Source organism: Neolamprologus multifasciatus, chromosome 17, assembly GCF_963576455.1.
Source record: "Neolamprologus multifasciatus chromosome 17, fNeoMul1.2, whole genome shotgun sequence".
NCBI lineage: Eukaryota > Metazoa > Chordata > Actinopteri > Cichliformes > Cichlidae > Neolamprologus > Neolamprologus multifasciatus.
This window is the reverse complement of record NC_140455.1, coordinates 29,589,297-29,604,599: the sequence shown is the minus strand read 5'-3', so window position 1 is coordinate 29,604,599 and position 15,303 is coordinate 29,589,297. Positions and strand designations below refer to the sequence as shown.

Below are 15,303 nucleotides of genomic sequence, written 5' to 3'. Positions count from 1 at the left end.
TAATGTTTGTTTATAATGGAGCACTCTAACGAAAAATAATTTCCTCTAGGGATCAATAAAGTATTCTGATTCTGATTTCTTGGCATTGTTTGTATTTTGGCCTTTAAAAAAATGAGGAAACTGAAACAAGTGGAAAACAAGGCCTAAACATAACAAATGGGGGCATCTTAAATTACAAGGAACCTTGCCTATGAGAGTTCAGGGTGACTTTAAAGCTCATTAGAATTGTACAAAATCCATTTTTGTTTTGTTCGGGTTTTTTTATTTGTTTGTTTTTTGCCTTATAGACTGTATTTCTATATATGTTTGTACTAATAAATGTCTGGAATCGTTTCCTATTTTCCTTGCAAAATATTGGAAAATGTGGGTTCTTCATGACATTTTCAGTGTTGCATTGTAGTGAATGTGAATGTACACCTGTACATTTTTCACATCTCTTTTAAACAGTTTGTAAATTAAAGCAACCAATGCATTCCTTTTAAAATGTAGGCCTACTGTGACATATTTTCATAAGTGGGTACATGTCTTATTTGTTCCGTAACAACAGAAAGAACACACATCGAGGACATACATCCCACCACTGGCTTCATTCTGGTCTGTAATTCAGCTGTCATTTATGTACTATGCTGAAAAATATCACTGTGCCCACAAAGGAAAGGAGAAGACTGGCGGGTAATTAACATGTATAAACAATGCAATTTCAAAGTTGGATTTGCAAATGCCTTATCGGGAAGGAAATCCGCAAAACAAATTAGTTAAACCTCAAGTACAGCCCGCGGAAAGGGCGTCTTGATGAGAAACAGTAAGCGTAAACAGCACATTTATGGTACGCAGGAAAACTAAAAGCCTGTCAAAGTCTACTCAGAAAACTGTTTCTTCTGGGGAGCACGTGAACGCAGCATTTCGTACTCTTGCGGGAGATGCTTTTAGTCGCAGCTCGCTCACTGCGCGTCTGCAGCACAACATAAAAGAAAACAATGCACAGGAAGGGGACAGCTGGAGCTCTCCACACAGAGTGATCATGGCGGGTCGGTGGCGAGACGGTGCTCGCGTGTGTTCGGGAGAGCAGGACGGTGGCCTCAAACCGGCACGAAAGCTCCGCCAGCAGCAAGAACCGGGCTCAGACACAGGGGACGCGACGGAGCCGCCGCGGGGACTGCCGCGATGGATGCGGCTTTACTTCTACGGGATGCACGGCGTGACTCTGGATGTACTGCTGTCATCCTTACAGGGGCTTTTGCACTCACGGGACCCTAAGCTGATGGGCTTTTCCTCTCCGTATCTTTGCATCATGCATTCGCTGACCCATTTTGCGCTGGAAAAGATCTACTCACAGAAGAGGTGCTTCCGAGGTCGGCCTGTGGTGTTTCATCTTGTTTTCTACCCGTCCATCTACATCGGGCTGCAGATTCTGATCGGAAACATTAACACTTTGGCCGAGCAAGTGAGGGTGGTTTCTGGGACTCAGCTGGTAGTGCATTACATCCTGGCTCTCTACTTCTCTCAGGTGTTTCACAGAGAGCTGTCACATCTACAGTATCGCCCATCATTCTCCGCCGACCTCCAGCTGGAAGGCAGACCTCCGCACGGTCTTCCCGGCTTTGCGCGCTTCTTATTCTTCGGGATGCACGGCTTTCTGGACGAGGTCATTTTCACCTCTCTGTTCAACCTGGTGGAGAAGTCTGACAGGACCCTCAGCGGTCACACGTCCCTGTGGTCTTTCCTGATGTACGGAAGTTGCAGCTTCGTGGTGGAGAAGCTCTACCTTTACCTGCACTTCAGCCTGGGCTGGGGGACCTGGCGACGACTCCCCATCTACATCTGCTTCATCTACACGTGGGAATTCTCGTGGGGTCTGGTCCTGAGGCAGTTTAACGCTTGCTCGTGGGATTACTCCCACTATCCTCACAACTTCATGGGACTTATCACCCTGCTCTACCTGCCCGGGTGGATCTGCTTGAGTCTCTATCAGGACGTGCTGTCCAATTTCCTGCTGAGAATCAAGTGCACCAAAGATGTGCATGATTTAAGTGAAGAGAATGGAGACGTCAATGGACAACTGGAGCCAAACAAAAAGCAACTTTAATTCTAAGTTTGATGGTTGCAAACTAATATATAAGTGAGGAAGAAATTAAACCTTCTAATTTAATAAGGGACATCTATTTATTATCAGGCAGTAAACAACAAAAATCTGAGTCTACGTTACACCTTCTAAAAATGAACATTTGTCCATATATCAAAATACTGGTAGCACTTTATAATACAGTCCACGATCAAGGGTGTAATAGACTTAAATGGAATTTACATGTAGACAAACTTGAATAAGAGGGTAATAATTCAACTTTTTTTTTTACAGGAAAGCAGAAAAATGTTCTTAAGTACTGCATTTGTAATTTAAGTAGTGCACAACATCTGGGTATTTTACAGGAAATGAGATAGAAATCAATCATTTTAAGTAGTGTATTATTTCCATGTATTTTAGTGAACAAAAAAAGATCCAAATTTTATTCTATAATTATGCTCTACTTTTTATATTGATATTGTGAATTGCATTGGTGTGCCTCAGAGTATAAGTGGGCGGGTTGATCCAAATACTGTTAGATATAATACCGAAGCTAGTATTGGTGTTGGATTGATACTAGTGTGATAGGATTGATATTTTGTTTCTAGGTTGGACTCAAGGAAAAGTAAACACCAGCCCGATTACTCTATTGTTAAAAGATCACATGGGCCACCTGTGTGGCCTGCAGTATTTGCAACTTTTAGTTTTTTCATCTAAGTGGGAAAGGTACTTTTATAGGTAATATAAATGGACAATTGAATATAATCCAGAAAAAAATGTAAAAAGTACAGCATATTTACAGTACAGGATGGTTAAACTCAGAGAAAAAGAAAATACCTGGACATAATAGACTACTTAAAATTATAATTATTTCTTCTTTCCTGTAAAAACTTGACTTTTTAGCTCTAATTCTAGTTTATCTACTGCTAAGTACTTATAGGTAAATAATAGGTATAATAGGTTAAGGAAGTGGTGCATTACTTAAAATTACTTGTATTATCATTTATGCGTTTACCACTATCATTCATGCAGTACCTAAAATTATATACAGTATAATTATTTCTTCTTCCCTGTAAAAACTTGAATTATTACCCCTAATTCAATTCAATTCAATTCAATTTTATTTATATAGCGCCAAATCACAACAAATGTCGCCTCAAGGCGCTTCATAGATACAGAGAAAAGCCCAACAATCATATGACCCCCTATGAGGAAGCACTTTGGCGACAGTGGGAAGGAAAAACTCCCTTTTAACAGGAAGAAACCTCCGGCAGAACCAGGCTCAGGGAGGGGCGGCCATCTGCTGCGACCGGTTGGGGTGAGAGAAGGAAGACAGGATAAAAGACATGCTGTGGAAGAGAGACAGAGATTAATAACAGATATGATTCAATACAGAGAGGTCTATTAACACATAGTGAGTGAGAAAGGTGACTGGAAAGGAAAAACTCAATGCATCATGGGAATTCTAATTCTAATGAGTCTACTACTAATTATATCTAGATTAATATAATAATATTGTCATTTCAGATAAAATACATGGGCATACCAATTCTAATTCTAGAGTTATTGCTCTCTAAGCTGCGCTCTGTATTATAAAATGCTATCAGATTTTTAATACGTTTCATTTTCTTCAGGCAGGTGAAGATGGGTGTGTTCAACAAGATTTTCTGTGGAGGTAATAACTTCTGGAAGTTATGAGTCGAGATTTCACAAGGCTGTGGACTCTCGTTACCTGTGCTTTTATTCTGCTCTGCCTGATATTTTAGGGTACAGCAAGGAATTCAAAACTTTGGACCCCAACTGTTTAAATTCAATTACTGCCATTTTTACCCATTTAGTGGAAAATACAGTTGTAACATGAACAACTTTTACATGCCCTCATGACTTTGAAAGTGTGAAGATTCAGTTTTGTATGGATTGCAGTGACTGATTTCCCGTTCTTCACATATAGCAGATGTGTTTTGGATTTGATTGCTTGCGTTATTCACCTATACATCAGCATGCTTTAAGTGTCCTATCTGCATGCTAAAATACCAGTAAAGCTTTCTTTTATTCACTAACTCACATGTATCAACTAATATTCCAAAGTCAGTATTTTTAAGACACAGTCATCTGTTAATTTTTTACCTTTTTATTCTACTCCTTAACATTTCAAAACAAACTGCATCCACTCAGCTTGTTAACATGATTACAGGGCAATGCATGGCAATTCTTAGAGTTGATATAAACCCAGTGGTATATGTAGCAAAGGAATCCGTAGCTAAATGATTATGAGGAAACAAGATGTTGCAGTTTCTTTTTCATGACCCAAACACTGATTTGCTCGAGTGCCTTCCTGTGCAAACTGAGTCCAAGCGACACAAACAAAACTCAGCTTTTTATCTGCAAGTGCTACAATTGTGGGTCGCAGGTAGTGCCTGACTGAAAATGGATTTTGGGGGCCAATGCCAATACTGATTTTTTTATTGATATACAAAATATGTGACTTAGTGATATATGGGTTAATATAATATTGATATAATATAGGCCATATGTATCACCTGTATCATCTATATTCTCTAGATATTAACCTCCTATGCTGCCTCATTAGAAGTAATATGCTTCAATGAACTGCAAAGAAATGATTCTGCTCTGTGACCTTTTTGAACACCATTAAAATATTAGAATCAGTCACTTTGCACTTAGAATTAGAAACACGATGATCTTCTCTGGGATTGATTGATTATTTAGGGGACAAATTATTTTTTGTCTATACAAATTTAGAAGCATACTTTGCACAGGTGCTTTATTTTTATTATTTTGTTTATTAACAAATATTCATATTAATTGTTTTTTTTAGTTTTAAAGCCCCGTGAAATTCGTACTGATATGATTAGCACTGAGAGCTGAACTGAACCCTACTCAGCCTAATATGTTGGCTACTAATTTTTTTTTCCTTGTTTAACCTGGCAGCTACACTGGTGTTCTTAAACATTTACACTCTGTCCCACGTGAATAACTTTGTACAACTTACAGTTTTTTTTCCATGACAGAATAACTGTATTTTAATCATACTTAACTTTTGTGTTTGGCTGTGCACTTTTTGAAGATTTTAAAAAAATGACCAAACTACTTTTAAAAAGGTATATAAAAAAAAGAAAGTTTGAAAGAAATTGCACAATAACTAAAAAAAAAAATCTCTAACTTGCAATGGCATGTACTGTATGACTTAGAATTTTAAATAAAAATACAATTTTCCTGTGACGCAGCTGGCATTCCTTCATTTCTTTAACATTTGCATTATTCATTAGAGCCGCAATTACACCATATCTATGGAAATATTTACTTCCTGTTGGAGAGTCAAGGTTAAAAGTTAAAAGCAGTCCAGACGTAAAGTGAAAGTGTAAATCAAACCCTTATACAGAGGTTTTACCCTGTGGAGGGTGCGGTTTCTTTTTATTTACTGACTTGGTGTTTGCATTCTGCTAAAAGGCTAGGAACACAAAAGGTCTGCCAGACACTGGTGACTATAGGAAATACTTGTAGTTTTCCATACCACAAGCTTGAACAAATCTCAGCAGGTCCAAGCACACAAGCAACAGAATCAAGGCAATCTTGGTTTTATGGCTGCAAATCATTTTCTTTAGTGCATAAGATAATAGTTCCTGGCACAACCTGATAATATGTGTGTTATCTGTAATTACTGCTTTCTGGTTGAGTTAGCACTGATATGAATCAAATAAGACAGAGAAAATTGCAAAAAAGCCTTGTAATTCATTTAAAATTTTAGTAATGTGATGCTGGGTTTTTTTGTATGGTTGTGTTCACTTTCTCACTCCCTCTCTTACTCTCCGCGACACCATGGAGATCATTGTGACATAAGCAAATACGAACGTTTAGACATCACACACCACCCAGAGGATTCTGAGTGAATACACCAGTGACCTACAATATTTACTGTAAATCACAATGGGAGCAATATACACCAAGCCTCATTAACACGTTCAATCAGAAGTAATCTGTGACTGTTGTTTATAAAAATGAACATGCATTTTCAACATATCTTTTGATATCTAATACTAGGAAGTGAAACTGAACAGTTGGCTCGATTATTATGGCAACTTCCTTTCCAACACCTGAATAATAAAACATTATAACATGGTCCTTAAAACTTTACTAGACCAGCGGGAAATTCCATTAATTGATATTTCTCTAATAGTCGCCACATTACATATCTGTTTATGTCCTCATTAATCCAAATGTCTAATCTGACAATCACATGGCAGCAGCTCAGTACATTCAGACAAGTAGACATGGTGAAAGCGAGTTTAAACTGACCGTCAGAATGGGGAAGAAAGATGATTAAAGTGACTCTTTAAATGTAAGTTGTTTGTTGGTGCCCGTTAGAGGCAATTCTCAGGGTGAAAGTGACTTGTTGATGTCAGAGGTCAGAGGAAATGGCAAGGCTGGTTTGAGCTCATAGGAAGGCAACAATAATTCAAATAACCACTTGATGCAACCAAGCCATGCAGAAAAGCATCTTGAACGGTCAACAAACTTAAAGATGGGCTACAGCAGCAGAAGACCACATTTTGTACCGCTCCTCAGCTAAGAACAGGAAATTGAGGCTACATTTTGCATGGACTCACCAAAATTAGACAGTAGAAGGTTGGAAAAACATTACTTGTTCTGATGAGCTTCGATTTCTGCTTCAACATTTGATTGTAAGTTCAGAATCTGGCATAATTAATATAAAAGCATCCTGATCCAAGTACTTGCTGCTTTTTTGAGCCGAGAAAGACCCTTTATGACCACCCATCTTTTGATGGCTTCTTCCAGCCAGACAACATGCTATTTCGCAAAGCTCAAATCATCTCAAAATGTTTTCTTGAACATGACAGTGAATTCGCTGTACTGAAATGGCCTTCACAGCCAGCATATTTCAATCCAACAGCACCTCTGGAATGCGATCGAATGATAAATCTACAGCAACTCTGTGATGCTATGTGTAATGCAGTCATAGAAATACAGGCAACTTTCTCTGAGGAATGTTTCCAGCACTTTCCTCATTTGTCATTAATAGACTTAAATAATCCACTGCTTGTCAGACCTTTTCTCTCAAGCAATCAAAAGCAACTGACAATGATCTAAACTGGAATAAAGGTCGGTGTGTCTGCTGATTCATGTTTATTTTTCTCACACAAATTATATTCGCTATACACTTGCATACACAGACAAATTTTAAAAATTAAATAAATTACTGAGAATTTAAAATGAAAAATGTTTTCATTCATTCAGTACTTTGTCATTGCACAGAAAGAAATAAAAAACTGCTGCAGCCTTTCTTTTTTTTTTCCATTTGCATATGCAGTCAAATCATATTCAAATACCCACTGGCTGTAATATTGTCAGGCACAGATGACACATCTGTGATTTGGTATTGTGTTTGTCGTTTATAGATTCTGTCAGTGGTTTTATTCATAGTACATGAAGTAGCCCTATGCTTACTGAGTCGTTTTTTGCTGACACAGCAAAAAGTAGCAGTATATATATATATATATGTATAATATAAATTTATTCAAAAATATTAATTGAGTTAATCGTTGACTATAAGCTCATCTTCTATGCAAGTAGAAGTTTGATTCTGGGTTCTAGACCAGACTAACAATTTAGTTTGTAACCACCAAATTTAATTGTCAGCTGCATTAAAGTTCTTATTAACTTTATCTTTAGCGGTGCTGGCCTGCTCGGTGTCATCTAATCCAACTTTACTCAGAGTGTGGGAGTTCTGGTACTGCCCTCGCTTAACACTGAACATCAAGGCCTTGGCAAGCTCTTTGTATGTCCTAGGAGTGCATTTCAGTCCTTTGTAGCACTGACAGTTAAATTTCCTGCTTAAAGACTTCAGGTCTGCCAAGCTTGGACTTCCTAGAACAAAGTAGTGTTTCTGAGTATTCACAACCCTGAAACTTTCAGGGTTTAGGTGGAGGTAATGGCTGGACTTGTAGTTTTTTCTGACACAGCGGCCATTTCCTCGGCACAGGAAGTCGCTGCACAGCTGGGCAGCTGTCGTGACATTGGTGATGTAAGGGTTCAGGGTGGAGGTGAGGTAGGAGGAGAGGGCTTCACAAGAAAGCTGGAGAGGAGAAATAGAGAAAGGAATAAATAAGATCACTATAGTTGTGGACACAAATTTACATGCACTCATCGTGGGCATGAGTGTCACGGTAAGTTCAGGCTTTTTATGGCTTCTTTCAACTGTTCTTTTTCCAGAGTACAATAGATACATCCCCAGTAATATTTGGTAAAATATTCCTTAGCAAGTTGCACCTCAACCAGATACTTTCAGTAGCGATCAACAAGCTTCTGGTATAATTCTTGCTGGTTATTTGACCACTCTTCTTGGCATTATTGGTAGAATTGATTTAAATTAGATGGTTTCCTGGCCCAGCTTTTAGGCAAAATAAATGTAAACTTGTGTACGCAAATTCTTGTTTTTTAACGTCACTGAACATGTATGCTGTACACTCTTTCCACCGTGGAAAAAGAACAGTTCAGAGAGACCATTAAAAGTTCAAAATTACAATGATATTCATGCCCGTGATGTGTACATGTACCTTAAACTCCTGACCACAATTGTGTCGCCTAAAACAGAGCACAGCATCACAATAATTCAGTGACCGTGAATTGTATTAACATGTCCACTTGAAAAAAAAAACAAAAAAAACCTGATCAATACCACTTGCATACCTATTCCTTAAGAACAAGACTAAAGCTAGCTTAGCTTTGCTTAGCTCAGTTTTGTTAAGACCAGACTGAAGACACTATATCGGTTGACGTTTATTGGAGTGGTTCAATAACATGGACAGATTAATTCTAATGAGGCATAGGATGTTATTGATTTTCTTACTTTATGTTGACTTAATGCAAACATTTCACAAGGCTAGATCTGGCAAGTTTGTTTCTGCAGAGAATTAAGCTAAGCAGCTGCTAACTGTAGCAGCAGTGTCACCGTTTTATACATTCAAGAGCAAGCAAACTAGCATACATATTATAAAATGTACAGTTGTTCCTGTGTGCGAGCACTGTTTTGATAGATCTGTAATATTACAAATCTAATATTTGTGATAAGCTAAGCAGCTGCTAACTGTATCAGTGGTATTACCTTTTGATATAATCAACAGAAAACAAACTAGCATATTTACATATTAGAAAACCAGCTATTCCTGACTGAGAGTATTGTTTTGATAGGTTTGTAATGTGTGGAGTAAGAAGTTCATTAACTGCAGAACAGGCAGAATTAACAAAAAATATCTTGCAGCTATAAAAAGCCTAATGCACTGAATAGCAGACACTAAGGACATGTAATAAAGTTATTTAACAGCATGTAATATGTAAGGCAATTAAGATATGTAACTACAAGAATATTAATTACATGCTGAGGTCTCTGTCAGAGCAATTTAAACATCCAGTTAAATGTACCATCATTGCTTAATTTAGGCTTTGCTGTTGTGGATTAACTATCGTGGCTGCTAAACCAGCCGCCACAATCACTCAGCAGATATTGTCCATTGCTGAAGAGATAAACCGCTTCCTGTATCGTCTAATTAAAGTCTTTGTCTTGTTCCGTCTGACTGACATCAATACATTGTTATATCTTTCAGCAGTCCAATGGAGGCCTGTGGTGTGATGTTACCTGGTCATCATAGTCACCGCTGGCCCCCCATAGCACAGCACCAGATGCCCCCACTGCCACACTCTCCCCCACGGTGCTGATCAGATCCCCCTGGACGCAAATAGTTAATCATCTTCACTAATTGTTCGTTACACATGTAAAAAGACTGAGCCAATATTTAAAAATGTAAGATTAGATTTGATGAATGTTGGGCTGTTTCAAAGTTAAGCAATTTTCCATTTTCAGTTTTTAAAGAGGTTTTAAAAACACATTGAATTTTACTGTTTGCCGTTTACAGAGATGTCCTTAAACTTCCCTAAAAAAGATTTTACTGGTATGAAAATTACCATTACCAAATTAGTGTTCTATATAGTACTTGATTGTAAGTAAAGCAGTCCAGGTGCTAAACTGGCCTATACTTGCAATCACTGAAAGCATTTCGGACATTATGAAATTAAAAATATGGCAAATGATGCCCAAACTGTTGAGCGGCCCAGTGTTGGTGAAAAATGCTGGAGAATTTTTGCTTTCTCTGCAGTTCATATTCTCTTAAAGAACTTAAAGAACAGGTGATGTAAGACAGACAGAAACGTGTCCATGTCCAAACATTCCTGAATATTTTCTCAGTTGCAACATGTGACTTGTTGCTCTGCACTTTTTAAACTAAAATGGTTTGCAAAGCATTGCATCATGGTTTTGAGTTGAGTTTTTTTGCAGCATGCTCACACAAATGAGGACAGAAGATAAGGATTACAACATCGTGTGGCGGTTACCACCTGAGAAGGATGTTGTTACACCAAAGAAACTGAACTCCCCTTAAAACTGGACCTCCTGGCTGGAAACACTCCACTCTAGGGATGTATTAAGTAACCTAAGATGTAAGATGTAATCTAGTCAAGTGTGCTTGCATTTACTCTCTAATGAGTTACTGGAAAAGATGCAATCTGTTTAAGCTGCAAAGTCATTTAATTTGTATGCTTAGTGCTTGTCATTTGCAAATGCCTCCCAAGAACATCCCAACCAGGTCAGAAAGTCATGCTGCAGACTATTACGTAATGTGCCTATGGATAAAGTGTTAAACAAATCCACATTTAAATTAGTCTTTGTTACCTGGCTGAGGAAGCGTTTGTTGTCATCAACAAAAACAGGACGCATGTAAACGAACACGGGTGCAGTAGCACTCCATCCAGGAAGGGCAGACACCCTCAAAGCCTCCTGGACGCGGTTTCTCACCATCAGAGCGGCTTTTGGATTGTCTGCTAGAGAGGTCTGAAACAGATTCAGGGAAAATTACCGCTTAAAATAATAATATTAGAAGTATGTCATCCATATAGGAGAATCACCAACCTGCAAGTAAACAGAGGGGTAAAGGGCCGTGCTTGACTCCCATAGCCAGAGCAGCTCATCATTTTGCCTCCTCACCTCCTTGGAGCACTGGCCTGTGTAGTGCTGGTCCTTCCAGCCATAATTATAGCAGTTGGGGAACAAGTAGAAGCCCCAAAGATAGTTGGGTCTCATAGCTCTGCCCAAGGCCAACATCCCTGACATAAGATTCCTTGCAGCCTCCTAAGAGGAAGGAAGCCAGGAGTGAAGGAACGATGGCATGAATAATTAATAGGTACTCTGAGCTCTGTATTGTATATAATTTATCATTAAGCCTCAAGCAAAGTGCTCTGACCTGAAACTGCTGTTTGGCTTTTACTGTGGCCTGTTGTACTGGGAGGGAGAGATTAGCCTGCATTACATGGGCCACTGACAAAGTCTGGTAGATTCTTTTGGTTCCCCAATTTCTGTCCCATAGGGGGCGCCATTCCTCCCAGTCTATCACAGCCAGGCCTCGGTTTGTCCTGGAAGGAATGAGGAGGGTGATGGAGGTCAATATCAGCATTTAATGTGTCACTAGGGGCAAAGACAGTGTACTCTGGCCTACTTACCTGGATGGGAGGTAGTAGTTAATATCTGCTCTGGCCTTTTCCAAGCTGGCTTTCAGGTTAGCTCTCTGAGGGATGCCGCCGTAGAATTCTTTCCTACTTTTGAGGTCTATGTGTGGATAAAGACCCAGTCGATCTGTGTAGAACAGAGACAGAAACTGCCCAGGAACCTGCAGCAGGAACAAGACCTAATAAACTTATCTCCACTACTCATAAATAAGTTTGCCTTTTAAGACAGTTTTATAACCTCCTTAAGGTTGTAACACAACAGCTGCTGATTATCCATCATCTTTTCACTCTTACCTTCGCAGGTGTGGCCACTCCTTTAAAGGCTGAGGTGTCCAGTGAGACGTTATACCTCTTACACACTAGATCAGGGATATTCCAAGTAACAATGAATGGCTGGTGTTCAAACAGCGGGCCTACGGTGTGGGGAAGATGGGCAGGTGCAAGGCGAGGGGTTGTTGCTTCCAGAGAAGATGACGTGGTGTTGTAGGGAAGGAGGGGTGATGTTTTAGAAAGGACAGGCAGTGTTGTTTTGGTTAATGCTGCGGAAAGGGGTGACACTGGAAGAGGAGACAGACTTTGAGGTGAGGTTGAGTTGGAAAGGGGAGACAGTGAGGCTGGCGGCAAAGGAGATTGAGTTTTAGAAGTTTTCGCAAGTTGAAGATGAACTTTTCCAGTAGAAAGAGGATACAGGCAGCTCTTGGTGTGAGGTGATTGAGAGTGTTTGTGCGAAAAAGGTGCTGTAGCTTTGTGGGACAAATTCAGATGTTTGCAGGGGTTAGATGGCAACCATGAAATTTGTTTTAGGGGTTGAACAGGATAGAAAAATGTATGGCGACAATGGCCTGAATAAGGACTAGGAGAGACCTCTTTGCCAAACAGATGGATATTTTTAGAAGTTATAGGTGAGTTTGCAACATCTCTGTGGGGTCCTGGGTTGATGAGTTGAACTGATGTTTCAAAGGTAGAGGACTTGGCATTTGAGTCAGTCTTGAATGGGAGTTTTGACAAAGTTTGTGGGGTACGTGCAGGAGAAGAGAAGGTTGAGTAGGACAGTGATACGCTGGAAGATTTTTCCACTGAAAGAGTGGAAATGGTAGCAGGCAGGATTAAGATTGATTTGTTAATGTCAGCAGCAGGAAGTGCCACGTTTTTTGGCGCTGTCAGGGCTGCTAACGCTAATGTGAAGAAAGAGATGGGAAAGATTGACCGGGTACAAAAGAGAAGCAGCAGCACACATCTTCTGCTGCTTTGTGCAACTGAAACCATTCTTTAACCTGCCTTAAAAACAGAACATAAACAAAAGAAACACTCATACCCCACAATATTAATATATAATCAGTATAGTGCATATTCCACTAAGATGCTCAGAGCACAGTTCTGTGCATAATGTCTACTTTTTTCTACACTTTCTTTAGTTACTGTACTGTATTCGTGAATATGTCAAGACTGTTTTTAATTCTGCACATCTATCAGTGTCAGTTCTAGCATGGATCACATTTTTTCTCTAATAACTCCAGCATAGAAGTCTCCCAAATGTTAATCCAACCTGACAAACCTGGCCTGATTTTAATCCCCTTGCTTTGCTAAAAATAACCTCAAGCTGCAAAGCATGTTACTTCTATGCATGATGATTTCTGTTACATATATAAATATACTAGTAATCACAAAATACAAGCTCAAGACTGACTTAGACTATGTAAAGAAAAAAAGCACAGTACCTGGACATGCCTTTATCCAAATGTCCCAGCTTTGCATGTGTCTCACAGAGTGAGAACGTCCTTACAAGAAGGGCACCGATGTTATGAAGGTGGAAGAGATAAACAGAAGTATGAAGGAGGTGGCGTAACATGATGAGTATCACTGTGTACTGGGATAGACTCAGGAAAGACAAGAAAATGTGTTGATCGCCCAGTGTCAAGTTTGACCTGGAGCAGAAAGGGGGAACACCTGGGTGTGAGGTCATGGAGCGTGCCATGTTTCATAGTGCACGCATAGTGTTTAAATGCACAGCTTAGGCTGCTTATGACCTTCAGTTAGTTATAATGAAACAATTAAAACAACAGAAACAAAGGTACATAACTCAAATATACATTTAAAACAAACAAAAAAAAGAAAATACGCTGTCATCTCGTTTGATTTCGGGGTTTCGTCATGTGTTTTTCAGTGTGAGCTTTGTTGGTTGCACACTGTAAAGATACAGTAAAAAACTGATCCAACGCTGAGAACAGAACTGAGGCAAAGTAAAAAAGTGTTTACTGGCTTTACTTTTATTTTTACTTGTAAATATATAAGCAAGCTAGTTAAAAAAAAAAAAAACTAAAAAAGCATAACACACTAATGCTATCATGACCAGCAGCTCATTCTGTCCCTGCAGTGAGGAGACACAAAAGTTTGACACCCAAGTGCCAAGGGAAGAGTAATAAATAAATATTAGGACACATTTCTCCTAATAGGAAACACAGGCAAAAATAAATAAATAAATATATGGGCACAATCATTGAAGTTTACAGGAACAAATAACGAAAAATGTAACTGACGCCTGCACTGTTTTGCCTCCATGTTAAAAATGTTAACTCTGTTTACTCTGTATGTGCTCTATGTATTTATGTGTCTAGACAGACATGTGCAATACACCATTTGGTGGTAGTTATTTCACACATTAGTGGCACAGTGTAAACACAGGTACTTCTTTGACACACATACAGATGCTATACACGCACAATGTGTGTTTTTGTTAAAGCTGTGACTTCCTTAGAGCCACGTAGAGCTGAATTTGATATGACGTGGGCCTGGTCATGTTATATATATATTAGGGGTGCAACAATACTCGTATCGATATTGAACCGTTCAATACAGTGCTTTCGGTTCGGTATGCATATGTATCGAACAATACAAAATGTTTTATTTATTTTATCAACTTTTCTTCTGACGATGCTGTCTGTGGTGAGCGCTCAGTGGATCTGCGTTCGACTACTCCACCTAGGCTGCACTGTCGAGTGCAGATCCACTGAGAGCAGTGCAAGCTAGCAAGGCAGAAGCTAAGCTCGTTGCAACATGGCAACTGCCTCAACGCTACCCGAAAATGAACCTCCCCCACCCTCATTCAGATCTGGCGTTTGGAACTATTTTGGTATTCATGTGAAGTACGACCCTGATGGTAAGCGCATCATGGACAAAACTAAAACAGTATGTTGGATGTGCCACACAATGCTCAATTGGTGGGAACTAGTGCGTTAGCGCAGTTAGCTTGTTAACGTGTTGACGCCGTGCAGCCCCACACACGGGGCGATCCGCGGTAACTCGTTAACGGAGATTTGCCACCTTATGGCGTTAATGTCATTTTAATATCACATACACATATACACATGAAGTCCCTCAAGAAGACACTGAGAAAAAATAAAGAATAACATTGAGATCTTATCCTCTGCATCCTTACCCTATCACCTCTGCCTCCCACAGGGCGCCAGCCTGCACTGTTGAAACACTATTTTTTTTCAGTGTTTCAACTGAAAAAATAGAATGCCATTGATCAAAAATAGAATGTCTTTGATCCAAAGTAGAATGCCTTTGATCCTTTGTGATGTCATCATCTTGCTGAGAGAAAAAGCCCTTAAGTAGGAGCTTTGCTCTGTTAAACTTTACTGCTT

At 39.4% G+C, this 15,303-nt stretch overlaps 2 protein-coding genes across 2 annotated transcripts; one reads left to right on the top strand and one right to left on the bottom strand.

Moving 5' to 3' along the window:
• Positions 1-402: 402 nt before the first annotated feature.
• On the top strand, positions 403-2,341 carry tmem229a (transmembrane protein 229A). Its single transcript, XM_085137282.1, has one exon. The coding sequence runs from the start codon at positions 824-826 to the stop codon at positions 2,084-2,086; it is 1,263 nt and encodes a 420-aa protein (XP_084993408.1). The 5' UTR covers positions 403-823; the 3' UTR covers positions 2,087-2,341.
• A 1,340-nt stretch (positions 2,342-3,681) lies between these two features.
• LOC146499610 (hyaluronidase PH-20-like) lies at positions 3,682-15,065 on the bottom strand. Its single transcript, XM_085137274.1, has 7 exons — positions 11,951-15,065; positions 11,651-11,817; positions 11,395-11,563; positions 11,064-11,282; positions 10,827-10,985; positions 9,738-9,827; positions 3,682-8,177 (listed from the first exon to the last, which is right to left on the bottom strand). Exons 1-7 carry the CDS (start codon positions 12,920-12,922, stop codon positions 7,731-7,733), a joined length of 2,223 nt encoding a protein of 740 aa, XP_084993400.1. The 5' UTR covers positions 12,923-15,065; the 3' UTR covers positions 3,682-7,730.
• Between the last annotated feature and the right edge of the window lie 238 nt (positions 15,066-15,303).